The sequence below is a fragment of the Amblyomma americanum genome, unplaced genomic scaffold (assembly GCF_052857255.1).
Source record: "Amblyomma americanum isolate KBUSLIRL-KWMA unplaced genomic scaffold, ASM5285725v1 scaffold_40, whole genome shotgun sequence".
NCBI classification, from domain to species: domain Eukaryota; kingdom Metazoa; phylum Arthropoda; class Arachnida; order Ixodida; family Ixodidae; genus Amblyomma; species Amblyomma americanum.
The window spans coordinates 502,470-528,906 of NW_027526512.1; the positions used below are offsets into that span (position 1 = coordinate 502,470).

The 26,437-nt window shown below is 52.5% G+C and overlaps 2 protein-coding genes across 2 annotated transcripts in view; both read right to left on the reverse strand.

Annotated features, from left to right (window-relative positions):
* Positions 1 to 954: 954 nt before the first annotated feature.
* Positions 955 to 5,026, reverse strand: LOC144112057 (uncharacterized). The gene is made up of 4 exons (XM_077645135.1): positions 4,805 to 5,026; positions 3,591 to 3,716; positions 2,703 to 2,821; positions 955 to 964 (listed from the first exon to the last, which is right to left on the reverse strand). The coding sequence occupies exons 1-4, from the start codon at positions 4,943 to 4,945 to the stop codon at positions 955 to 957; spliced, it is 396 nt and encodes a 131-aa protein (XP_077501261.1). The 5' UTR covers positions 4,946 to 5,026.
* Positions 5,027 to 5,828: 802 nt separating this feature from the next.
* LOC144112058 (uncharacterized) overlaps positions 5,829 to 26,437 on the reverse strand; it is an 89,304-nt gene continuing 68,695 nt past the window's right edge. The window contains exons 8-9 of the mRNA XM_077645136.1: positions 5,941 to 6,026; positions 5,829 to 5,833 (exon numbers count right to left, since the gene is read on the reverse strand). Coding sequence (XP_077501262.1) covers positions 5,829 to 5,833; positions 5,941 to 6,026 — 91 coding nt within the window. The remainder of the gene's footprint in view (positions 5,834 to 5,940; positions 6,027 to 26,437) is intronic.

The following is a 26,437-nucleotide window of genomic DNA, read 5'->3' on the forward strand; positions in this document are numbered from 1 at the left end:
ACAGATGCTCCTTTTCTAGCCGGCAGTAGACCACGTGGGGCAGGTCACAGGGGCCATTTGATATGCTGTAATGACGTGGTATCGCTCTCCGCTGGAATTCCGGCAGTCAATCAGTTTCCCAAGTGTGGAAACGCAGATGACAGGAAGCTCAGCCTGGTACGTAGCTCTGATGCAAGTAAACCTGCGGCAAAGAGCGCAGCAAAGTGATTAGTGCGATGAAAGCTGTTTTCGAAGCTGCTGCTAAGTGAGGGTAGACGGGGAACAGATTCTCCTTTTCTTGCTGGCAGCAGATTACGTGGGGCAGGTCACAGGGGCCAGTTGATATGCTGTAATGACGTGGCATCGCTCTCCGCTGGAGTCCCGGCAGTCAATCAGTTGCCCACTTGTGGTAACACAGATGACAGGAAGCACAGCCTGGTACGTAGCTCTGATGCAAGTAAACCTTCGGCGAAGAGCGCAGCAAAGTGATTAGTGCGATGAAAGTTGTTTTCGCTGCTCCTGCTAATTGAGGGTAGACGAGGAACAGATGATCCTTTTCTAGGTGGCAGCAGACCACGTGGGGCAGGTCACAGGGGCCAGTTGATATGCTATAATGACGTGGTATCGCTCTCCGCGAAAATCCTGGCAGTCAATCAGTTGTCAACGTGTGGTTACGTAGATGACCGGAAGCTCAGCCTGGTACATAGCTCTGATGAAAGTAAACCTGCGGCAAAGAGCGCAGCAATGTGATTAGTGCGATGAAAGTTGTTTTCGCCCCTGCTGCTAAGTGAGAGTAGACGGGGAACAGATGCTCCTTTTCTTGCTGGCAGCAGATCAGGTGGGGCAGGCCACTGGGGCCAGTCGATATGCTGAAATGACGTGGTATCTCTCTCCGCTGAAATACCGGCAGTCAGTCAGTTACCCACGTGTGGTAACGCAGATGACCGGAAGCATAGCCTGGTACATAGCACTGATTCAATTGAACCTGCGGCAAACAGCGCAGCAAAGCGATCAGTACGATGAAAGCTGTTTTCGCTGCTGCTGCTAAGTGAGGGTAGACGGGGAACAGATGCTCTTTTTCTAGCTGGCGAGAGACCACGTGGGGCAGGTCACAGGGGCCAGTTGATATGCTGTAATGACGTGGTATCGCTCTCCGCTGGAATCTCGGCAGTCAATCAGTTGCCCACGAGTAGTAACGCAGATGACCGGAAACACAGCCTTGTACGTAGCTCTGATGCAAGTAAACTTGCAGCAAAGAGCGCAGAAAAGTGATTTGTATGATGACAGCTGTTTTCGCAGCTGCTGCTAAGTGAGAGTAGATGGGGAACAGATGCTCCTTTTTTTAGGCGGCAGTAGACCACGTGGTGCAGGTTAGAGGGGCCAGGTGAAATGCTGTGATGACGTGGTATCGCTCTCCGCCTGAATCCCGGCAGTCAATCAGTTGCCCACGTGTGGAAACGCAGATGACCGGAAGCGCAGCCTGGTACGTAGCTCTGATACAAGTATACCTGCGGCGAACAGCGCAGCAAAGTGATTAGTGCGATGAAAGCTGTTTAGAAGCTGCTGCTAAGTGAGGGTAGACGGGGAACAGATGCTCCTTTTCTTGCTGGCAGCAGATTACGTGGGGTAGGTCACAAGGGCCAGTTGATATGCTGTAATCACGTGGTATCGCTCTCTGCTGGAGTCCCGGCAGTCAATCAGTTGCTCACATGTGGTAACGCAGATGACCGGAAGCACAGCCTGGTACGTAGCTCTGATGCAAGTCAACCTGCGGCAAAGAGCGCAGAAAAGTGATTATTGCGATGAAAGTTGTTTTCGCCGCTGCTGCTAAGTGAGGGTAGACGGGGAACAGATGCTCCTTTTCTTGCTGGTAGCAGATCAGGTGGGGCAGGTCACAGGGGCCAGTCGATATGCTGTAATGACGTGCTATCGCTCTCCGCTGAAATACTGGCAGTCAGTCAGTTGCCCACGTGGGGTAACGCAGATGACAGGAAGCACAGCCTTGTATGTAGCTCTTGTATCGTACGTCTAAAGGGAATAGGCACACATTGCAGCAAGGTGCTGTGCCGACGAAGAAAAAGCCTCTCGGCAGTTTATTCCTCTCCTTTTTAAAGGCCACGAAACGAAAGAGGGGAAGGGGAACGAGGGAGGGAAAGATGCGGCCCGCCGTTCTCTGGCTGATAAGCTGCTATCTGATACATTTTCTCTTCTGTATAAAAAAAAAAAGACAAACTACGATATTTGGCGGAAACTGCAGTCATAGTGAAGTCGTCGAGGTTCCGCACGTTGCCTGGTTGATTTCTGCGGACCTGACGAGGTGAGATCGTTTTCATGCGTAGCTGCTTTTGGATCTTCGATGTTCTGTCTGTGCCGTGGAGATTGTTCTTGCGAGATGTCGACGTCCCGGCCTGTCTCCTGAGCCGCGTGCGTCGGATGCACCATGTTTTGTCGGTCTGTATGTGCGTGTCCTCCCGGGCGGTCGATATCCTGGTCTTTGTCGCTGAGACACTGTTTTCCCAGGCTGTCGACGTCCTGATCTCTGTGCATACTTTCATCGCCTCCGGGAATGTGCAGCAAGTATTGCCTGTTTCTCCTCAAGAGCCACTGGTTCTCAGTCTTCACCACGTACGACCTCGGTGCTGCTTTCTCGATTACTGTTGCTGTGCGTGACCAGTTGTCGCCGTGCACACGAACTGAACTGCCCTCTTTGAGAGGTGGCATACCTTTCCCCTCGAAGATTGGCAATGCTTTCGCACTGGGACACTGGAATCCTCGTTGTATTCAGGCAGGGAAGTGCGGAGGCGTCGGCCTTGCAGCAGTTCGCCCGGAGAGCGGCCATCTTCTAAGGGAGAAGAACGATAGGCTAAGAGACTCAACCAAAAGTCACCGCGTGACTCATTCGTCTTCTTATGGATGCGCTTAATTATCTGAACCCCCTTTTCCGCAAGCCCATTTGACCTTGGGAATTCTGGACTCGATGTGATGTGCTGGAAGTCGTACTTCTGCGCAAACAAACGAAATTCTCGCGATGAAAACTGGGGCCCGTTGTCAGTCCACACTTGCACCGGGATGCCGTACCGTGAGAAAATGGCCGATATCTTGACTATGACCTCTTTTGCCGCTGTGCCTCTTAGCTTCTCTACTTCAGGGAAATTTGAGTGGGCATCGTACACTACGACATAAGCGGCTCCCCCAAACTGGCAGAGGTCAATTCCTACGCGGTACCATGGCCTATCCGGGGTGGGCTGCATGAGCAAGGATTCCCTCTGCTGGTTGTACGCATACTTTTGGCAAGTACTGCACACTCGCACGAACTCGTCAATGGCACTGTTTAGCGCAGGCCAGAATACCAATCTCCGCGCGCTGGCTTTGCATTTATTTAGTCCAAGGTGCCCCTCGTGAATCCTCTGAAGAATTTCTGCTCTCATAGATTTAGGTAAGACAACTTTAGAGCCCTTGAGCAGTATTCCTTCTACCACAGACAGCTCTCTGGCAAACGGTTTCAGTTCACCGTCCATGGCAGCCCCTTGTGAAATTCGCTGTCTCACCTCGCTTAGGTACGGGTCATCCCTGATTTCCTTTTCCAGACGCTCTTTCATTGGCGTGCTTACGATGCTGGAGACGACCTGTACGGCATGGATGTCGCAGTCTGCTTCCGATGAGGCACTCGACGCCTGCGTTGGCACCGGTGCACGTGACAACATGTCCGCCAGCAGCAAGTCTTTGCCAGGAACGAACTGCAACGTATAATCATATTGTAGCAGCCTAATAAAAAAACGCTGCAATCGCGGAGGCATGTCTGCAATGTTCTTTTGGGAAATTGCAAGCAAGGGCTTATGGTCAGTTTCGATCAGTAGCCTGCGGCCATAAACAAAATGATGGAACTTTTCGCATGCGAACACTACCGCAAGCGTTTCCTTTTCAATTTGCGAATAGCGGGTTTCGCTATCTGTTAGGGTCCTTGATGCGTACGACACTGGTCGCCAGTCACTGCCATATCGCTGCAGTAGTGCAGCGCCCAAACCATTCCCCGAAGCGTCCGCAGTGATCTTGGTTTCCTTTGCTTCATCAAAAAGCGCCAGTATAGGAGGGTTTGTCAGTGCGTCGCAAATTTCTCTCCATTCACGCTGATGCGCCGCCGTCCATTCAAACATGACGTTTTCTTTTAAGAGTGTGCGCAGTAAGACTGTCTTATCACTCAGTGACGGGACGTACTTGCGAAAGTAGTTAACAACGCCCATCATTCTGCGCACTGAATGCCTATCTTGCGGCGCCGGCAGCGAAAGGACGCTTTCAACTAAGTTGCGACCGGGGCGAACGCCTTGCTCACCTATTACGTCGCCCAAGAACGCAATTTCTTTCAACCCAAACACGCATTTCTGCCTGTTAAACGTCAAGCCCGCCTGTGCTGCCCGCGTTAGCACGGCCTGGAGGCGCTCGTTATGCTGCTTCTTACTGTCACCCCACACTAGAATATCATCAATGTATATGCGGACGCCTTCCAGTCCCTCGAAGATTTCAGTTAGCGTTTTCTGGAAAACTTCGCTCGCTGATGAAATTCCAAAAGGAAGACGCAAAAATCGGTAACACCCAAATGGTGTCGCAAAAGTACACACCCGCGATGTAGCTTCCTCTAATGGGATTTGATGGAAACCTGCATTTGCGTCTAGCCAGGAAAAAAACTTTGCACCCGAAAGCTCTGCCTCAATCTCTTCCCTTGTTGGCATTGGATAGTGCTCGCGTTTGATGTTCTTGTTGATTTCCCTTGGATCCATGCAGACACGAAGCGCTCCATCTTTCTTACGCGCTATCACCAAGGGCTTACCCATTCTGTGGGCTCATCCACCTTTTTGATAATGGCAGCCTTTTCCATGCGCTCCAGTTCTTGTCGAAGAGGGTCCCGGAGGGCCAAAGGTACTCTTCGTGCTGGATGCACTACTGGGACAGCATCCGCCCGCAGGACCATCCGGTACTGCCGTCCAACACACCCCGTACCCTGGAACAAGTCTGGAAAGGCTTTCTCCGGTGCTGTCTCATTCCATTCCACCGAATCCACAGCTTCCGGCCCTAGCCCAAACTGCTGACATGTCTGCAGCCCTAGTATGGCCTGCCGACCCTTCTTGACCACGAGGAAGGTCACAACGTGTGCCACACCGTTGAGAACAAGGATCTCTCTATCCACTCTGACATGCTTGATAGCACTGCCGTTGTACGCCTTCAGCACTGCAGTGCTTTTCTGGAGGCTCGCGGTGTTTTTCAAACGACGGTAAAGAGTTACAGGAACTATGTTTTCTTGTGAGCCTGTGTCAACTTTGAATATAATTTCTTTGCCGCGTATGTTTCCGCCGACCGTCCAGTCTGCACCGGCCCCGCCGCTGATTCCGCACACTCCGATATCTAAAATATCGAACCCGTCCTCCATCTTATCTTCTTTTACTTCATCTACCTGTCTGCTCTGGCGGCGCCTGCAGCATACCGCAAAATGATTCGGCTTCTTGCAAGCATAACATATCTTTCCATACGCCGGGCAGTCTCCTTGCGCATGAGCCCTGTTGCATTGTCGACATCGAAAAGGTTTCCGGTCATGCTCCCGTTTGTGGGCGTAGTCTACTTGTAGGGTGTCATTCGACCAAGCAGCATTTTGCCGCGCCGAGACCTCGGCCGCTTTGCACATCTGCTCCGCCTTCTGTAAGGTTAGGTCCTTTTCTCGTAGCATTTTCTCTCTTATCTTCGGATTGTTAGTGCCGAAAACAACCTGATCTCTTATCATAGATTCTTCGAGCGTGCCGAAATTGCATAGCTTCGCCTGTGTCTTTAACTGCCGCAGATATTGCTCAAAAGGCTTTCCTTCATCCTGCACGCGGAGGCGGAAAACGTGTCTTTCGTAAACTTCGTTTCCTTCATCCACACAGTACGCCTCAAACTTGCGCAGCACTGTCTGGTAGTCTTCCTTGCTCTCACCTGCTTCGAAGGAGAAGTTGTTATAGACGTCGAGAGCCTCTTCACCCGCGGCGCTGAGAAGGATTGCCGTCTTGGCGGCTTCCGATCTGGGCGGTGTAGTGGGCGTAGCCGTGAAGAAAAGCTCCAGTTCTTGCTTGAACGTGTGCCAGTTTCTTCGTAGGTTTCCGGAAACTGTAGCGGCTCTGGAGGCTTGACAACATCCATATCGGCGGGGCTTCGGCACTTCTGACACCATGTATCGTACGTCTAAAGGGAATAGGCACACATTGCAGCAAGGTGCTGTGCCGACGAAGAAAAAAGCCTCTCGGCAGTTTATTCCTCTCCTTTTTAAAGGCCACGAAACGAAAGAGGGGAAGGGGAACGAGGGAGGGAAAGATGCGGCCCGCCGTTCTCGGGCTGATAAGCTGCTATCTGATACAGCTCTGATGCAAGAAAACCTGCTTCAAAGAGCGCAGCAAAGTGATTGGTACGATGAAAGGTGTTTGCGCTGCTGCTGCTAATTGAGGGTAGACGGGGAACCTTTGCTCTTTTTCTAGCTGGCGGCATACCACGTGGGGCAGGTCACAGGAACAGTTGATATTCTGTAATGAGGTAGTATCGCTCTCCGCCGGAATCGCGGCAGTCAATCAGTTGCCCACGTGTTAACGCAGATGACCGGAAGCGCAGCCATGTACGTAGCTCTCATGCAAGTAAACCTGTGGCGAACAGCGCAGCAAAATGATAAGTGCGATGAAAGCTGTTTTCGAAGCTGCTGCTAAGTGAGGGTAGACGGGGAACAGATGCTCCTTTTCTTGCTGGCAGCAGATTACGTGGGACAGGTCACAGGGGCCAGTTGATATGCTGTAATGACGTGGTATCGCTATCCGCTGGAATCGCGGCAGTCAGTTTCCCAAGTGTGGAAACGCAGATGACAGGAAGCATAGCCTGGTACGTAGCTCTGATGCAAGTAAACCTGCGGCAAAGAGCACAGCAAAGCGATTAGTGCGATGAAAGCTGTTTTTGAAGCTGCTGCTAAGTGAGGGTAGACGGGGAACAGATGCTCCTTTTGTAGCTGGCAGCAGGCCACGTGGGGCAGGTCACAGGGGCCAGTTGATATGCTGTAATGACGTAGTATCGCTCTCAGCTGGAATCCCGGCAGTCAATCAGTTGCCCACGTGTTAACGCAGATGACCGGAAGTGCAGCTTGGTACGTAGCTCTGATGCAATTAAACCTGCGTCAAAGAACGCAGGAGAGTGATTAGTGCGATGAAAGGTGTTTTCGCCTCCGCTGCTAAGTGATAGAGACGGGGAACAGATGCTCTTTTTCTAGCCGGCATTAGACCACGTGGTGCCGATCAGAGGAGCCAGTTGATATGCTATATTACGTGGTATCGCTCTCCGCTGGAATCCCGGCTGTCAATCAGTTGTCAACGTGTGGTTACGTAGATGACCGGAAGCTCAGCCTGGTACGTAGCTCTGATGCAAGTAAACCTGCGGCAAAGAGGGCAGCAAAGTGATTATTGCGATGAAAGCTGTTTTTGCCGCTGCTGCCAAGTGAGGGCAGACGGGGAACAGATGCTCCTTTTCTAGCTGGCAGAAGACCACGTGGGGCAGGTCACAGGGGCCATTTGATATGCTGTAATGAGGTGGTATCGCTCTCCGCTGGAATTCCGGCAGTCAATCAGTTGCCCACTTGTGGTAACACAGATGACAGGAAGCACAGCCTGGTACGTAGCTCTGATGCAAGTAAACCTGCGGCGAAGAGCGCAGCAAAGTGATTAGTGCGATGAAAGTTGTTTTCGCCGCTCATGCTAATTGAGGGTAGACGCGGAACAGATGCTCCTTTTCTAGGTGGCAGCAGACCGCGTGGGGCAGGTCGCAGGTGCCAGTTGATATACTGTAATGACGTGGTATCGCTCTCCGCTGGAATCACGGCAGTCAGTCAGTTGCCTACGTGTGGTAACGCAGATGACCGGAAGGACAGCCTGGTACGTAGCTGTGATGCAAGTAAACCTGCGGCAAAGAGCGCAGCGAAGTGATTAGTGCGATGAAAGCTCTCCTTGTTGCTGCTGCTAAGTGAGAGCTGACGGGGAACAGATGCTCGTTTTGTAGCCGGTAGACCATGTGGTGCAGGTCAGAGGGGACAGGGGAAATGCTGTGATGACGTCGTATCGCTCTCCGCTGGAATCCCGGCAGTCAGTCAGATGCCTACGTGTGGTAACACGCAGATGACCGGAAGCACAGCCTGCTACGTAGCTCTGATGCAAGTAAACATGCGGCGAACAGCGCAGCAAAGTGATTAGTGTGATGAAAGCTGTTCTCGCTGCTGCTGCTAAGTGAGGGTAGACGGGGAACATATTCCCTTTTTCTAGCCGGCAGCAGACCACGTGGTGCAGGTCAGAGGGGGCAGTTGATATGCTGTAATGACGTGGTATCGCTCCTCGCTGGAATCCCGGCAGTCAATCAGTTGCCCACGTGTAGTAACGCAGATGACCGGAAACACAGCCTTGTACGTAGCTCTGATGCAAGTAACCCTGCAGCAAAGAGCGCAGAAAAGTGATTAGTGCGATGAAAGCTGTTTTCGAAGCTGCTGCTAAGTGAGGGTAGACCGGGAACAGATGCTCCTTTTCTAGCTGCCGACAGACCACGTGGGGCAGGTCACAGGGGTCAGTTGATATACTGTAATGACGTGGCATCGCTCTCCGCTGAAATAACGGCAGTCAGTCAGTTTCCCACGTGTGGTAACGCAGATGACCGGAAGCATAGCCTGGTGTATAGCACTGATTCAAGTAAACCTGCGGCAATGAGCGCAGCAAAGTGATTAGTACGATGAAAGCTGTTTTCGCCGCTGCTGCTATGTGAGAGTGGACGGGGAACAGGTGCTGCTCTTCTAGCCGGCAGTAGACCACGTGGTGCAGGTCAGAGGGGCAAGTTGATATGCTGTAATGACGTGGTATCGCTCTCCGCTGGAATCCAGACAGTCAGTCAGTTTCCCACGTGTGGTAACGCAGATGACAGGAATCACAGCCTGGTACGTAGCTCTAATGCAAGTCAACCTGCGGCAAAGAGCGCAGAATAGTGATTAGTGTGATGAAAGCTGTTTTCGCCGCTGCTCCCAAGTGAGGGTAGACGGGGAACAGATGCTCCTCTTCTAGCTGGCAGCAGGCCATATGGGGCAGGTCACAGGGGCCAGTTGATATGCTGTAAAGACGTGGTATCGCTCTCCGCTGGAATCCCGGCAGTCAATCAGTTGTCAACGTGTGGTTACGTAGATGACCGGAAGCTCAGCCTGGTACGTAGCTCTGATGCAAGTAAACCTGCGGCAAAGAGGGCAGCAAAGTGATTATTGCGATGAAAGCTGTTTTTGCCGCTGCTGCCAAGTGAGGGCAGACGGGGAACAGATGCTCCTTTTCTAGCTGGCAGAAGACCACGTGGGGCAGGTCACAGGGGCCATTTGATATGCTGTAATGAGGTGGTATCGCTCTCCGCTGGAATTCCGGCAGTCAATCAGTTGCCCACTTGTGGTAACACAGATGACAGGAAGCACAGCCTGGTACGTAGCTCTGATGCAAGTAAACCTGCGGCGAAGAGCGCAGCAAAGTGATTAGTGCGATGAAAGCTGTTTTTGCCGCTGCTGCCAAGTGAGGGCAGACGGGTAACAGATGCTCCTTTTCTAGCTGGCAGAAGACCACGTGGGGCAGGTCACAGGGGCCATTTGATATGCTGTAATGAGGTGGTATCGCTCTCCGCTGGAATTCCGGCAGTCAATCAGTTGCCCACTTGTGGTAACACAGATGACAGGAAGCACAGCCTGGTACGTAGCTCTGATGCAAGTAAACCTGCGGCGAAGAGCGCAGCAAAGTGATTAGTGCGATGAAAGTTGTTTTCGCCGCTCATGCTAATTGAGGGTAGACGAGGAACAGATGCTCCTTTTATAGGTGGCAGCAGACCACGTGGGGCCGGTCACAGGGGCCAGTTGATTTGCTATAATGACGTGGTATCGCTCTCCGCTGGAATCCCGGCAGTCAATCAGTTGTCAACGTGTGGTTACCTAGATGACCGGAAGCTCAGCCTGGTACGTAGCTCTGATGCAAGTAAACCTGCGGCGAAGAGCGCAGCAAAGTGATTACTGCGATGAAGGTTGTTTTCGCCGCTGCTGCTAAGTGAGGGTAGAAGGGGTACAGATGCTCCTTTTCTTGCTGGCAGCAGACCACGTGGGGCAGGTCACAGGGGCCAGTTGATATGCTGTAATGGCGTGGTATCGCTCTCCGCTGGAATCTTGGCAGTCAATCAGTTGCCCACGAGTAGTAACGCAGATGACCGGAAACACAGCCTTGTACGTAGCTCTGATGCAAGTGAACCTGCAGCAAAGAGCGCAGAAAAGTGATTTGTATGATGACAGCTGTTTTCGCCGCTGCTGCTAAGTGAGAGTAGACGGGGAACAGATGCTCCTCTTCTAGCTGGCAGCAGGCCATATGGGGCAGGTCACAGGGGCCAGTTGATATGCTGTAAAGACGTGGTATCGCTCTCCGCTGGAATCCCGGCAGTCAATCAGTTTCCCAAGTGTGGTAACGCAGATGACAGGAAGCACAGCCCGGTACGTAGCTCTGATGCAAGTAAACCTGCGGCAAAGAGCGCAGCAAAGTGATTAGTGCGATGAAAGCTGTTTTCGAAGCTGCTGCTAAGTGAGGGTAGACGGGGAACAGATGCTCCTTTTGTAGCTGGCAGCAGGCCACGTGGGGCAGGTCACAGGGGCCAGTTGATATGCTGTAATGACGTGGTATCGCTCTCAGCTGGAATCCCGGCAGTCAATCAGTTGCCCACGTGTTAACGCAGATGACCGGAAGTGCAGCTTGGTACGTAGCTCTGATGCAATTAAACCTGCGTCAAAGAACGCAGGAGAGTGATTAGTGCGATGAAAGGTGTTTTCGCCTCCGCTGCTAAGTGATAGAGACGGGGAACAGATGCTCTTTTTTTAGCCGGCATTAGACCACGTGGTGCCGATCAGAGGAGCCAGTTGATATGCTATATTACGTGGTATCGCTCTCCGCTGGAATCCCGGCTGTCAATCAGTTGTCAACGTGTGGTTACGTAGATGACCGGAAGCTCAGCCTGGTACGTAGCTCTGATGCAAGTAAACCTGCGGCAAAGAGCGCAGAAAAGTGATTTGTGCGATGAAAGTTGTTTTCGCCGCTGCTGCTAAGTGAGAGTAGACGGGGAACAGATGCTCCTTTTCTAGCCGGCAGTACACCGCGAGGTGCAGGTCAGAGGGGCCAGTTGATATGGTGTAATGACGTGGTATCGCTCTCCGCTGGAACCCCGCCAGTTAATCAGTTGCCCACTTGTAACACAGATGACAGGAAGCACAGCCTGGTACGTAGCTCTGATGCAAGTAAACCTCGGCGAAGAGGGCAGCAAAGTGATTATTGCGATGAAAGCTGTTTTTGCCGCTGCTGCCAAGTGAGGGCAGACGGGGAACAGATGCTCCTTTTCTAGCTGGCAGAAGACCACGTGGGGCAGGTCACAGGGGCCATTTGATATGCTGTAATGAGGTGGTATCGCTCTCCGCTGGAATTCCGGCAGTCAATCATTTGCCCACTTGTGGTAACACAGATGACAGGAAGCACAGCCTGGTACGTAGCTCTGATGCAAGTAAACCTGCGGCGAAGAGCGCAGCAAAGTGATTAGTGCGATGAAAGTTGTTTTCGCCGCTCCTGCTAATTGAGGGTAGACGAGGAACAGATGCTCCTTTTCTAGGTGGCAGCAGACCACGTGGGGCAGGTCACAGGGGCCAGTTGATATGCTATAATGACGTGGTATCGCTCTCCGCTGGAATCCCGGCAGTCAATCAGTTGTCAACGTGTGGTTACGTAGATGACCGGAAGCTCAGCCTGGTACGTAGCTCTGATGCAAGTAAACCTGCGGCAAAGAGCGCAGCAATGTGATTAGTGCGATGAAAGTTGTTTTCGCCGCTGCTGCTAAGTGAGGGTAGACGGGGTACAGATGCTCCTTTTCTTGCTGGCAGCAGACCACGTGGGGCAGGTCACAGGGGCCAGTTGATATGCTGTAATGACGTGGTATCGCTCTCGGCAGTCAATCAGTTGCCCACGAGTAGTAACGCAGATGACCGGAAACACAGCCTTGTACGTAGCTCTGATGCAAGTGAACCTGCAGCAAAGAGCGCAGAAAAGTGATTTGTATGATGACAGCTGTTTTCGCCGCTGCTGCTAAGTGAGAGTAGACGGGGAACAGATGCTCCTTTTTTAGGCGGCAGTAGACCACGTGGTGCAGGTTAGAGGGGCCAGGTGAAATGCAGTGATTATGTGGTATCGCTCTCCGCCTGAATCCCGGCAGTCAATCAGTTGCCCACGTGTGGAAACGCAGATGACCGGAAGCGCAGCCTGGTACGTACCTCTGACGCAAGTATACCTGCGGCGAAAAGCGCAGCAAAGTGATTAGTGCGATGAAAGCTGTTCTCGCTGCTGCTAAGTGAGAGTTGACGGGTCCCATATGCATCCGCCATATGGGACCCGCATCATATTAACCTCGTAAACGATCTAGAAGCCGTTCAAAACCGCGCTACAAGGTTCATTCATTCTTCTTATTCCTACGACGTCAGTGTTTCAGCCTTAAAAACCAAATCAGCACTATCGCCTCTTTCCGTTCGTCGTCGCATAGCCACGCTATCACTGTACCACAAGTTCTTTTACTCATCACTTAACCGTGCCCCTTACATCACGCCAGCATCATACATTTCTCATCGCACTAGCCACACGCTTCAAGTTTTTCGCCCACGTGCCCGAACTGTTACTTTTTCAGCCTCCTTCTTCCCACGTGCAGCTAAGGATTGGAACGGCCTTCCCCAGCACATCGTCGACATCACCTGTCCTTCATCATTTGCAAACAATCTAAACAACATTTTTTGTTCATGATCACTAATGGCATTGTTTTGTGCCTTTTCCTGCTAATCCCACCCCTTATGTAATACCCCGCGAGGGGTCTTTAAGGTAATAAAATGAAAATGAAATGAAATGAAATGAACAGATGCTGCTTTTCTAGCCGGCAGACGATGTGTTGCAGGTCAGAGGGGCCAGGTGAAATGCGGTAATGACGTGGTATCGCTCTCCGCTGGAACCCCGCCAGTCAATCAATTGCCCACTTGTAACACAGATGGCAGGAAGCACAGCCTGGTACGTAGCTCTGATGCAAGTAAACCTCGGCGAAGAGCGCAGCAAAGTGATTATTGCGATGAAAGCTGTTTTCGCCGCTGCTGCTAAGTGATCTTGTGATTGTCTCTTATATTTTTGCGCTAACGTTTGAACATAGAACTATGCACCAACAAGCCCCGCAACAAGTGTTACCAGAGTCTGGTACGTAGCTCTGATGCAAGTCAACCTGCGGCAAAGAGCGCTGCAAAGTGATTAGTGCGATGAAAGCTGTTTTCGCCGCTGCTGCTAAGTGAGGGTAGACGGGGAACAGATGCTCCTCTTCTAGCTGGCAGCAGGCCATATGGGGCAGGTCACAGGGGCCATTTGATATGCTGTAAAGACGTGGTATCGCTCTCCGCTGGAATCCCGGCAGTCAATCAGTTTCCCAAGTGTGGTAACGCAGATGACAGGAAGCACAGCCTGGTACGTAGCTCTGATGCAAGTAAACCTGCGGCAAAGAGCGCAGCAAAGTGATTAGTGCGATGAAAGCTGTTTTCGAAGCTGCTGCTAAGTGAGGGTAGACGGGGAACAGATGCTCCTTTTCTTGCTGGCAGCAGAATACGTGGGGTAGGTCACAGGGGCCAGTTGATATGCTGTATTGACGTGGTATCGCTCTCTGCTGGAGTCCCAGCAGTCAATCAGTTGCTCACGTGTGGTAACGCAGATGACCGGAAGCACAGCCTGGTACGTAGCTCTGATGCAAGTCAACCTGCGGCAAAGAGCGCAGAAAAGTGATTAGTGCGATGAAAGTTGTTTTCGCCGCTGCTGCTAAGTGAGGGTAGACGGGGAACAGATGCTCTTTTTCTCGCTGGCGGCATACCACGTGGGGCAGGTAACAGGGGCCAGTTGATATTCTGTAATGAGGTGGTATCGCTCTCCGCTGGAACCCCGCCAGTTAATCAGTTGCCCACTTGTAACACAGATGACAGGAAGCACAGCCTGGTACGTAGCTCTGATGCAAGTAAACCTGCGGCGAAGAGCGCAGCAAAGTGATTAGTGCGATGAATGTTGTTTTCGCCGCTCCTGCTAATTGAGGGTAGACGAGGAACAGATGCTCCTTTTATAGGTGGCAGCAGACCACGTGGGGCCGGTCACAGGGGCCAGTTGATTTGCTATTATGACGTGGTATCGCTCTCCGCTGGAATCCCGGCAGTCAATCAGTTGTCAACGTGTGGTTACGTAGATGACCGGAAGCTCAGCCTGGTACGTAGCTCTGATGCAAGTAAACCTGCGGCAAAGAGCGCAGAGTGATTTGTGCGACGACAGCTGTTTTCGCCGCTGCTGCTAAGTGAGAGTAGACGGGGTACAGATGCTCCTTTTCTTGCTGGCAGCAGACCACGTGGGGCAGGTCACAGGGGCCAGTTGATATGCTGTAATGGCGTGGTATCGCTCTCCGCTGGAATCTTGGCAGTCAATCAGTTGCCCACGAGTAGTAACGCAGATGACCGGAAACACAGCCTTGTACGTAGCTCTGATGCAAGTGAACCTGCAGCAAAGAGCGCAGAAGAGTGATTTGTATGATGACAGCTGTTTTCGCCGCTGCTGCTAAGTGAGAGTAGACGGGGAACAGATGCACCTTTTTTAGGCGGCAGTAGACCACGTGGTGCAGGTTAGAGGGGCCAGGTGAAATGCTGTGATGACGTGGTATCGCTCTCCGCCTGAATCCCGGCAGTCAATCAGTTGCCCACGTGTGGAAACGCAGATGACCGGAAGCGCAGCCTGGTACGTACCTCTGACGCAAGTATACCTGCGGCGAACAGCGCAGCAAAGTGATTAGTGCGATGAAAGCTGTTTTCGCCGCTGCTGCTAAGTGATCTTGTGATTGTCTCTTATATTTTGCGCTAACATTTGAACATAGAACTATGCACCAACTAGCCCCGCAACAAGTGTTACCAGAGTCTGGTACGTAGCTCTGATGCAAGTCAACCTGCGGCAAAGAGCGCTGCAAAGTGATTAGTGCGATGAAAGATGTTTTCGCCGCTGCTCCCAAGTGAGGGTAGACGGGGAACAGATGCTTCTCTTCTAGCTGGCAGCAGGCCATATGGGGCAGGTCACAGGGGCCAGTTGATATGCTGTAAAGACGTGGTATCGCTCTCCGCTGGAATCCCGGCAGTCAATCAGTTTCCCAAGTGTGGTAACGCAGATGACCGGAAGCACAGCCCGGTACGTAGCTCTGATGCAAGTCAACCTGCGGCAAAGAGCGCAGAAAAGTGATTAGTGCGATGAAAGTTGTTTTCGCCGCTGCTGCTAAGTGAGGGTAGACGGGGAACAGATGCTCTTTTTCTCGCTGGCGGCATACCACGTGGGGCAGGTCACAGGGGCCAGTTGATATTCTGTAATGAGGTGGTATCGCTCTCCGCCGGAATCGCGGCAGTCAATCAGTCCCACGTGTTAACGCAGATGACCGGAAGCTCAGCCTGGTACGTAGCTCTGATGCAAGTAAACCTGCGGCGAAGAGCGCAGCAAAGTGATTAGTGCGATGAATGTTGTTTTCGCCGCTCCTGTTAATTGAGGGTAGACGAGGAACAGATGCTCCTTTTATAGGTGGCAGCAGACCACGTGGGGCCGGTCACAGGGGCCAGTTGATTTGCTATAATGACGTGGTATCGCTCTCCGCTGGAATCCCGGCAGTCAATCAGTTGTCAACGTGTGGTTACGTAGATGACCGGAAGCTCAGCCTGGTACGTAGCTCTGATGCAAGTAAACCTGCGGCGAAGAGCGCAGCAAAGTGATTACTGCGATGAAAGTTGTTTTCGCCGCTGCTGCTAAGTGAGGGTAGAAGGGGTACAGATGCTCCTTTTCTTGCTGGCAGCAGACCACGTGGGGCAGGTCACAGGGGCCAGTTGATATGCTGTAACGGCGTGGTATCGCTCTCCGCTGGAATCTTGGCAGTCAATCAGTTGCCCACGAGTAGTAACGCAGATGACCGGAAACACAGCCTTGTACGTAGCTCTGATGCAAGTGAACCTGCAGCAAAGAGCGCAGAAAAGTGATTTGTATGATGACAGCTGTTTTCGCCGCTGCTGCTAAGTGAGAGTAGACGGGGAACAGATGCTCCATTTTTAGGCGGCAGTAGACCACGTGGTGCAGGTTAGAGGGGCCAGGTGAAATGCTGTGAGGACGTGGTATCGCTCTCTGCCTGAATCCCGGCAGTCAATCAGTTGCCCACGTGTGGAAACGCAGATGACCGGAAGCGCAGCCTGGTACGTACCTCTGACGCAAGTATACCTGCGGCGAACAGCGCAGCAAAGTGATTAGTGCGATGAAAGATGTTTTCGCCGCTGCTCCCAAGTGAGGGTAGACGGGGAACAGATGCTCCTCTTCTAGCTGGCAGCAGGCCATATGGGGCAGGTCACAGGGGCCAGTTGATATGCTGTAAAGACGTGGTATCGCTCTCCGCTGGAATCCCGGCAGTCAATCAGTTTCCCAAGTGTGGTAACGCAGATGACAGGAAGCACAGCCTGGTACGTAGCTCTGATGCAAGTAAACCTGCGGCAAAGAGCGCAGCAAAGTGATTAGTGCGATGAAAGCTGTTTTCGAAGCTGCTGCTAAGTGAGGGTAGACGGGGAACAGATGCTCCTTTTCTTGCTGGCAGCAGAATACGTGGGGTAGGTCACAGGGGCCAGTTGATATGCTGTATTGACGTGGTATCGCTCTCTGCTGGAGTCCCAGCAGTCAATCAGTTGCTCACGTGTGGTAACGCAGATGACCGGAAGCACAGCCTGGTACGTAGCTCTGATGCAAGTCAACCTGCGGCAAAGAGCGCAGAAAAGTGATTAGTGCGATGAAAGTTGTTTTCGCCGCTGCTGCTAAGTGAGGGTAGACGGGGAACAGATGCTCTTTTTCTCGCTGGCGGCATACCACGTGGGGCAGGTAACAGGGGCCAGTTGATATTCTGTAATGAGGTGGTATCGCTCTCCGCTGGAACCCCGCCAGTTAATCAGTTGCCCACTTGTAACACAGATGACAGGAAGCACAGCCTGGTACGTAGCTCTGATGCAAGTAAACCTGCGGCGAAGAGCGCAGCAAAGTGATTAGTGCGATGAATGTTGTTTTCGCCGCTCCTGCTAATTGAGGGTAGACGAGGAACAGATGCTCCTTTTATAGGTGGCAGCAGACCACGTGGGGCCGGTCACAGGGGCCAGTTGATTTGCTATTATGACGTGGTATCGCTCTCCGCTGGAATCCCGGCAGTCAATCAGTTGTCAACGTGTGGTTACGTAGATGACCGGAAGCTCAGCCTGGTACGTAGCTCTGATGCAAGTAAACCTGCGGCAAAGAGCGCAGAGTGATTTGTGCGACGACAGCTGTTTTCGCCGCTGCTGCTAAGTGAGAGTAGACGGGGTACAGATGCTCCTTTTCTTGCTGGCAGCAGACCACGTGGGGCAGGTCACAGGGGCCAGTTGATATGCTGTAATGGCGTGGTATCGCTCTCCGCTGGAATCTTGGCAGTCAATCAGTTGCCCACGAGTAGTAACGCAGATGACCGGAAACACAGCCTTGTACGTAGCTCTGATGCAAGTGAACCTGCAGCAAAGAGCGCAGAAGAGTGATTTGTATGATGACAGCTGTTTTCGCCGCTGCTGCTAAGTGAGAGTAGACGGGGAACAGATGCTCCTTTTTTAGGCGGCAGTAGACCACGTGTTGCAGGTTAGAGGGGCCAGGTGAAATGCTGTGATGACGTGGTATCGCTCTCCGCCTGAATCCCGGCAGTCAATCAGTTGCCCACGTGTGGAAACGCAGATGACCGGAAGCGCAGCCTGGTACGTACCTCTGACGCAAGTATACCTGCGGCGAACAGCGCAGCAAAGTGATTAGTGCGATGAAAGCTGTTTTCGCCGCTGCTGCTAAGTGATCTTGTGATTGTCTCTTATATTTTGCGCTAACATTTGAACATAGAACTATGCACCAACTAGCCCCGCAACAAGTGTTACCAGAGTCTGGTACGTAGCTCTGATGCAAGTCAACCTGCGGCAAAGAGCGCTGCAAAGTGATTAGTGCGATGAAAGATGTTTTCGCCGCTGCTCCCAAGTGAGGGTAGACGGGGAACAGATGCTTCTCTTCTAGCTGGCAGCAGGCCATATGGGGCAGGTCACAGGGGCCAGTTGATATGCTGTAAAGACGTGGTATCGCTCTCCGCTGGAATCCCGGCAGTCAATCAGTTTCCCAAGTGTGGTAACGCAGATGACCGGAAGCACAGCCCGGTACGTAGCTCTGATGCAAGTCAACCTGCGGCAAAAAGCGCAGAAAAGTGATTAGTGCGATGAAAGTTGTTTTCGCCGCTGCTGCTAAGTGAGGGTAGACGGGGAACAGATGCTCTTTTTCTCGCTGGCAGCAGACCACGTGGGGCAGGTCACAGGGGCCAGTTGATATTCTGTAATGAGGTGGTATCGCTCTCCGCCGGAATCGCGGCAGTCAATCAGTCCCACGTGTTAACGCAGATGACCGGAAGCTCAGCCTGGTACGTAGCTCTGATGCAAGTAAACCTGCGGCGAAGAGCGCAGCAAAGTGATTAGTGCGATGAATGTTGTTTTCGCCGCTCCTGTTAATTGAGGGTAGACGAGGAACAGATGCTCCTTTTATAGGTGGCAGCAGACCACGTGGGGCAGGTCACAGGGGCCAGTTGATACGCTGTAATGGCGTGGTATCGCTCTCCGCTGGAATCCCGGCAGTCAATCAGTTGTCAACGTGTGGTTACGTAGATGACCGGAAGCTCAGCCTGGTACGTAGCTCTGATGCAAGTAAACCTGCGGCGAAGAGCGCAGCAAAGTGATTACTGCGATGAAAGTTGTTTTCGCCGCTGCTGCTAAGTGAGGGTAGAAGGGGTACAGATGCTCCTTTTCTTGCTGGCAGCAGACCACGTGGGGCAGGTCACAGGGGCCAGTTGATATGCTGTAATGGCGTGGTATCGCTCTCCGCTGGAATCTTGGCAGTCAATCAGTTGCCCACGAGTAGTAACGCAGATGACCGGAAACACAGCCTTGTACGTAGCTCTGATGCAAGTGAACCTGCAGCAAAGAGCGCAGAAAAGTGATTTGTATGATGACAGCTGTTTTCGCCGCTGCTGCTAAGTGAGAGTAGACGGGGAACAGATGCTCCTTTTTTAGGCGGCAGTAGACCACGTGGTGCAGGTAACAGGGGCCAGTTGATATTCTGTAATGAGGTGGTATCGCTCTCCGCTGGAACCCCGCCAGTTAATCAGTTGCCCACTTGTAACACAGATGACAGGTAGCACAGCCTGGTACGTAGCTCTGATGCAAGTAAACCTGCGGCGAAGAGCGCAGCAAAGTGATTAGTGCGATGAATGTTGTTTTCGCCGCTCCTGCTAATTGAGGGTAGACGAGGAACAGATGCTCCTTTTATAGGTGGCAGCAGACCACGTGGGGCCGGTCACAGGGGCCAGTTGATTTGCTATTATGACGTGGTATCGCTCTCCGCTGGAATCCCGGCAGTCAATCAGTTGTCAACGTGTGGTTACGTAGATGACCGGAAGCTCAGCCTGGTACGTAGCTCTGATGCAAGTAAACCTGCGGCAAAGAGCGCAGAGTGATTTGTGCGACGACAGCTGTTTTCGCCGCTGCTGCTAAGTGAGAGTAGACGGGGTACAGATGCTCCTTTTCTTGCTGGCAGCAGACCACGTGGGGCAGGTCACAGGGGCCAGTTGATATGCTGTAATGGCGTGGTATCGCTCTCCGCTGGAATCTTGGCAGTCAATCAGTTGCCCACGAGTAGTAACGCAGATGACCGGAAACACAGCCTTGTACGTAGCTCTGATGCAAGTGAACCTGCAGCAAAGAGCGCAGAAGAGTGATTTGTATGATGACAGCTGTTTTCGCCGCTGCTGCTAAGTGAGAGTAGACGGGGAACAGATGCACCTTTTTTAGGCGGCAGTAGACCACGTGGTGCAGGTTAGAGGGGCCAGGTGAAATGCTGTGATGACGTGGTATCGCTCTCCGCCTGAATCCCGGCAGTCAATCAGTTGCCCACGTGTGGAAACGCAGATGACCGGAAGCGCAGCCTGGTACGTACCTCTGACGCAAGTATACCTGCGGCGAACAGCGCAGCAAAGTGATTAGTGCGATGAAAGCTGTTTTCGCCGCTGCTGCTAAGTGATCTTGTGATTGTCTCTTATATTTTGCGCTAACATTTGAACATAGAACTATGCACCAACTAGCCCCGCAACAAGTGTTACCAGAGTCTGGTACGTAGCTCTGATGCAAGTCAACCTGCGGCAAAGAGCGCTGCAAAGTGATTAGTGCGATGAAAGATGTTTTCGCCGCTGCTCCCAAGTGAGGGTAGACGGGGAACAGATGCTTCTCTTCTAGCTGGCAGCAGGCCATATGGGGCAGGTCACAGGGGCCAGTTGATATGCTGTAAAGACGTGGTATCGCTCTCCGCTGGAATCCCGGCAGTCAATCAGTTTCCCAAGTGTGGTAACGCAGATGACCGGAAGCACAGCCCGGTACGTAGCTCTGATGCAAGTCAACCTGCGGCAAAGAGCGCAGAAAAGTGATTAGTGCGATGAAAGTTGTTTTCGCCGCTGCTGCTAAGTGAGGGTAGACGGGGAACAGATGCTCTTTTTCTCGCTGGCGGCATACCACGTGGGGCAGGTCACAGGGGCCAGTTGATATTCTGTAATGAGGTGGTATCGCTCTCCGCCGGAATCGCGGCAGTCAATCAGTCCCACGTGTTAACGCAGATGACCGGAAGCTCAGCCTGGTACGTAGCTCTGATGCAAGTAAACCTGCGGCGAAGAGCGCAGCAAAGTGATTAGTGCGATGAATGTTGTTTTCGCCGCTCCTGTTAATTGAGGGTAGACGAGGAACAGATGCTCCTTTTATAGGTGGCAGCAGACCACGTGGGGCCGGTCACAGGGGCCAGTTGATTTGCTATAATGACGTGGTATCGCTCTCCGCTGGAATCCCGGCAGTCAATCAGTTGTCAACGTGTGGTTACGTAGATGACCGGAAGCTCAGCCTGGTACGTAGCTCTGATGCAAGTAAACCTGCGGCGAAGAGCGCAGCAAAGTGATTACTGCGATGAAAGTTGTTTTCGCCGCTGCTGCTAAGTGAGGGTAGAAGGGGTACAGATGCTCCTTTTCTTGCTGGCAGCAGACCACGTGGGGCAGGTCACAGGGGCCAGTTGATATGCTGTAACGGCGTGGTATCGCTCTCCGCTGGAATCTTGGCAGTCAATCAGTTGCCCACGAGTAGTAACGCAGATGACCGGAAACACAGCCTTGTACGTAGCTCTGATGCAAGTGAACCTGCAGCAAAGAGCGCAGAAAAGTGATTTGTATGATGACAGCTGTTTTCGCCGCTGCTGCTAAGTGAGAGTAGACGGGGAACAGATGCTCCATTTTTAGGCGGCAGTAGACCACGTGGTGCAGGTTAGAGGGGCCAGGTGAAATGCTGTGAGGACGTGGTATCGCTCTCTGCCTGAATCCCGGCAGTCAATCAGTTGCCCACGTGTGGAAACGCAGATGACCGGAAGCGCAGCCTGGTACGTACCTCTGACGCAAGTATACCTGCGGCGAACAGCGCAGCAAAGTGATTAGTGCGATGAAAGATGTTTTCGCCGCTGCTCCCAAGTGAGGGTAGACGGGGAACAGATGCTCCTCTTCTAGCTGGCAGCAGGCCATATGGGGCAGGTCACAGGGGCCAGTTGATATGCTGTAAAGACGTGGTATCGCTCTCCGCTGGAATCCCGGCAGTCAATCAGTTTCCCAAGTGTGGTAACGCAGATGACAGGAAGCACAGCCTGGTACGTAGCTCTGATGCAAGTAAACCTGCGGCAAAGAGCGCAGCAAAGTGATTAGTGCGATGAAAGCTGTTTTCGAAGCTGCTGCTAAGTGAGGGTAGACGGGGAACAGATGCTCCTTTTCTTGCTGGCAGCAGAATACGTGGGGTAGGTCACAGGGGCCAGTTGATATGCTGTATTGACGTGGTATCGCTCTCTGCTGGAGTCCCAGCAGTCAATCAGTTGCTCACGTGTGGTAACGCAGATGACCGGAAGCACAGCCTGGTACGTAGCTCTGATGCAAGTCAACCTGCGGCAAAGAGCGCAGAAAAGTGATTAGTGCGATGAAAGTTGTTTTCGCCGCTGCTGCTAAGTGAGGGTAGACGGGGAACAGATGCTCTTTTTCTCGCTGGCGGCATACCACGTGGGGCAGGTAACAGGGGCCAGTTGATATTCTGTAATGAGGTGGTATCGCTCTCCGCTGGAACCCCGCCAGTTAATCAGTTGCCCACTTGTAACACAGATGACAGGAAGCACAGCCTGGTACGTAGCTCTGATGCAAGTAAACCTGCGGCGAAGAGCGCAGCAAAGTGATTAGTGCGATGAATGTTGTTTTCGCCGCTCCTGCTAATTGAGGGTAGACGAGGAACAGATGCTCCTTTTATAGGTGGCAGCAGACCACGTGGGGCCGGTCACAGGGGCCAGTTGATTTGCTATTATGACGTGGTATCGCTCTCCGCTGGAATCCCGGCAGTCAATCAGTTGTCAACGTGTGGTTACGTAGATGACCGGAAGCTCAGCCTGGTACGTAGCTCTGATGCAAGTAAACCTGCGGCAAAGAGCGCAGAGTGATTTGTGCGACGACAGCTGTTTTCGCCGCTGCTGCTAAGTGAGAGTAGACGGGGTACAGATGCTCCTTTTCTTGCTGGCAGCAGACCACGTGGGGCAGGTCACAGGGGCCAGTTGATATGCTGTAATGGCGTGGTATCGCTCTCCGCTGGAATCTTGGCAGTCAATCAGTTGCCCACGAGTAGTAACGCAGATGACCGGAAACACAGCCTTGTACGTAGCTCTGATGCAAGTGAACCTGCAGCAAAGAGCGCAGAAGAGTGATTTGTATGATGACAGCTGTTTTCGCCGCTGCTGCTAAGTGAGAGTAGACGGGGAACAGATGCTCCTTTTTTAGGCGGCAGTAGACCACGTGTTGCAGGTTAGAGGGGCCAGGTGAAATGCTGTGATGACGTGGTATCGCTCTCCGCCTGAATCCCGGCAGTCAATCAGTTGCCCACGTGTGGAAACGCAGATGACCGGAAGCGCAGCCTGGTACGTACCTCTGACGCAAGTATACCTGCGGCGAACAGCGCAGCAAAGTGATTAGTGCGATGAAAGCTGTTTTCGCCGCTGCTGCTAAGTGATCTTGTGATTGTCTCTTATATTTTGCGCTAACATTTGAACATAGAACTATGCACCAACTAGCCCCGCAACAAGTGTTACCAGAGTCTGGTACGTAGCTCTGATGCAAGTCAACCTGCGGCAAAGAGCGCTGCAAAGTGATTAGTGCGATGAAAGATGTTTTCGCCGCTGCTCCCAAGTGAGGGTAGACGGGGAACAGATGCTTCTCTTCTAGCTGGCAGCAGGCCATATGGGGCAGGTCACAGGGGCCAGTTGATATGCTGTAAAGACGTGGTATCGCTCTCCGCTGGAATCCCGGCAGTCAATCAGTTTCCCAAGTGTGGTAACGCAGATGACCGGAAGCACAGCCCGGTACGTAGCTCTGATGCAAGTCAACCTGCGGCAAAAAGCGCAGAAAAGTGATTAGTGCGATGAAAGTTGTTTTCGCCGCTGCTGCTAAGTGAGGGTAGACGGGGAACAGATGCTCTTTTTCTCGCTGGCAGCAGACCACGTGGGGCAGGTCACAGGGGCCAGTTGATATTCTGTAATGAGGTGGTATCGCTCTCCGCCGGAATCGCGGCAGTCAATCAGTCCCACGTGTTAACGCAGATGACCGGAAGCTCAGCCTGGTACGTAGCTCTGATGCAAGTAAACCTGCGGCGAAGAGCGCAGCAAAGTGATTAGTGCGATGAATGTTGTTTTCGCCGCTCCTGTTAATTGAGGGTAGACGAGGAACAGATGCTCCTTTTATAGGTGGCAGCAGACCACGTGGGGCAGGTCACAGGGGCCAGTTGATACGCTGTAATGGCGTGGTATCGCTCTCCGCTGGAATCCCGGCAGTCAATCAGTTGTCAACGTGTGGTTACGTAGATGACCGGAAGCTCAGCCTGGTACGTAGCTCTGATGCAAGTAAACCTGCGGCGAAGAGCGCAGCAAAGTGATTACTGCGATGAAAGTTGTTTTCGCCGCTGCTGCTAAGTGAGGGTAGAAGGGGTACAGATGCTCCTTTTCTTGCTGGCAGCAGACCACGTGGGGCAGGTCACAGGGGCCAGTTGATATGCTGTAATGGCGTGGTATCGCTCTCCGCTGGAATCTTGGCAGTCAATCAGTTGCCCACGAGTAGTAACGCAGATGACCGGAAACACAGCCTTGTACGTAGCTCTGATGCAAGTGAACCTGCAGCAAAGAGCGCAGAAAAGTGATTTGTATGATGACAGCTGTTTTCGCCGCTGCTGCTAAGTGAGAGTAGACGGGGAACAGATGCTCCTTTTTTAGGCGGCAGTAGACCACGTGGTGCAGGTAACAGGGGCCAGTTGATATTTTGTAATGAGGTGGTATCGCTCTCCGCTGGAACCCCGCCAGTTAATCAGTTGCCCACTTGTAACACAGATGACAGGTAGCACAGCCTGGTACGTAGCTCTGATGCAAGTAAACCTGCGGCGAAGAGCGCAGCAAAGTGATTAGTGCGATGAATGTTGTTTTCGCCGCTCCTGCTAATTGAGGGTAGACGAGGAACAGATGCTCCTTTTATAGGTGGCAGCAGACCACGTGGGGCCGGTCACAGGGGCCAGTTGATTTGCTATTATGACGTGGTATCGCTCTCCGCTGGAATCCCGGCAGTCAATCAGTTGTCAACGTGTGGTTACGTAGATGACCGGAAGCTCAGCCTGGTACGTAGCTCTGATGCAAGTAAACCTGCGGCAAAGAGCGCAGCAATGTGATTACTGCGATGAAAGTTGTTTTCGCCGCTGCTGCTAAGTGAGGGTAGAAGGGGTACAGATGCTCCTTTTCTTGCTGGCAGCAGACCACGTGGGGCAGGTCACAGGGGCCAGGTGAAATGCTGTGAGGACGTGGTATCGCTCTCCGCCTGAATCCCGGCAGTCAATCAGTTGCCCACGTGTGGAAACGCAGATGACCGGAAGCGCAGCCTGGTACGTACCTCTGACGCAAGTATACCTGCGGCGAACAGCGCAGCAAAGTGATTAGTGCGATGAAAGATGTTTTCGCCGCTGCTCCCAAGTGAGGGTAGACGGGGAACAGATGCTCCTCTTCTAGCTGGCAGCAGGCCATATGGGGCAGGTCACAGGGGCCAGTTGATATGCTGTAAAGACGTGGTATCGCTCTCCGCTGGAATCCCGGCAGTCAATCAGTTTCCCAAGTGTGGTAACGCAGATGACAGGAAGCACAGCCTGGTACGTAGCTCTGATGCAAGTAAACCTGCGGCAAAGAGCGCAGCAAAGTGATTAGTGCGATGAAAGCTGTTTTCGAAGCTGCTGCTAAGTGAGGGTAGACGGGGAACAGATGCTCCTTTTCTTGCTGGCAGCAGAATACGTGGGGTAGGTCACAGGGGCCAGTTGATATGCTGTATTGACGTGGTATCGCTCTCTGCTGGAGTCCCAGCAGTCAATCAGTTGCTCACGTGTGGTAACGCAGATGACCGGAAGCACAGCCTGGTACGTAGCTCTGATGCAAGTCAACCTGCGGCAAAGAGCGCAGAAAAGTGATTAGTGCGATGAAAGTTGTTTTCGCCGCTGCTGCTAAGTGAGGGTAGACGGGGAACAGATGCTCTTTTTCTCGCTGGCGGCATACCACGTGGGGCAGGTAACAGGGGCCAGTTGATATTCTGTAATGAGGTGGTATCGCTCTCCGCTGGAACCCCGCCAGTTAATCAGTTGCCCACTTGTAACACAGATGACAGGAAGCACAGCCTGGTACGTAGCTCTGATGCAAGTAAACCTGCGGCGAAGAGCGCAGCAAAGTGATTAGTGCGATGAATGTTGTTTTCGCCGCTCCTGCTAATTGAGGGTAGACGAGGAACAGATGCTCCTTTTATAGGTGGCAGCAGACCACGTGGGGCCGGTCACAGGGGCCAGTTGATTTGCTATTATGACGTGGTATCGCTCTCCGCTGGAATCCCGGCAGTCAATCAGTTGTCAACGTGTGGTTACGTAGATGACCGGAAGCTCAGCCTGGTACGTAGCTCTGATGCAAGTAAACCTGCGGCAAAGAGCGCAGCAATGTGATTACTGCGATGAAAGTTGTTTTCGCCGCTGCTGCTAAGTGAGGGTAGAAGGGGTACAGATGCTCCTTTTCTTGCTGGCAGCAGACCACGTGGGGCAGGTCACAGGGGCCAGTTGATATGCTGTAATGGCGTGGTATCGCTCTCCGCTGGAATCTTG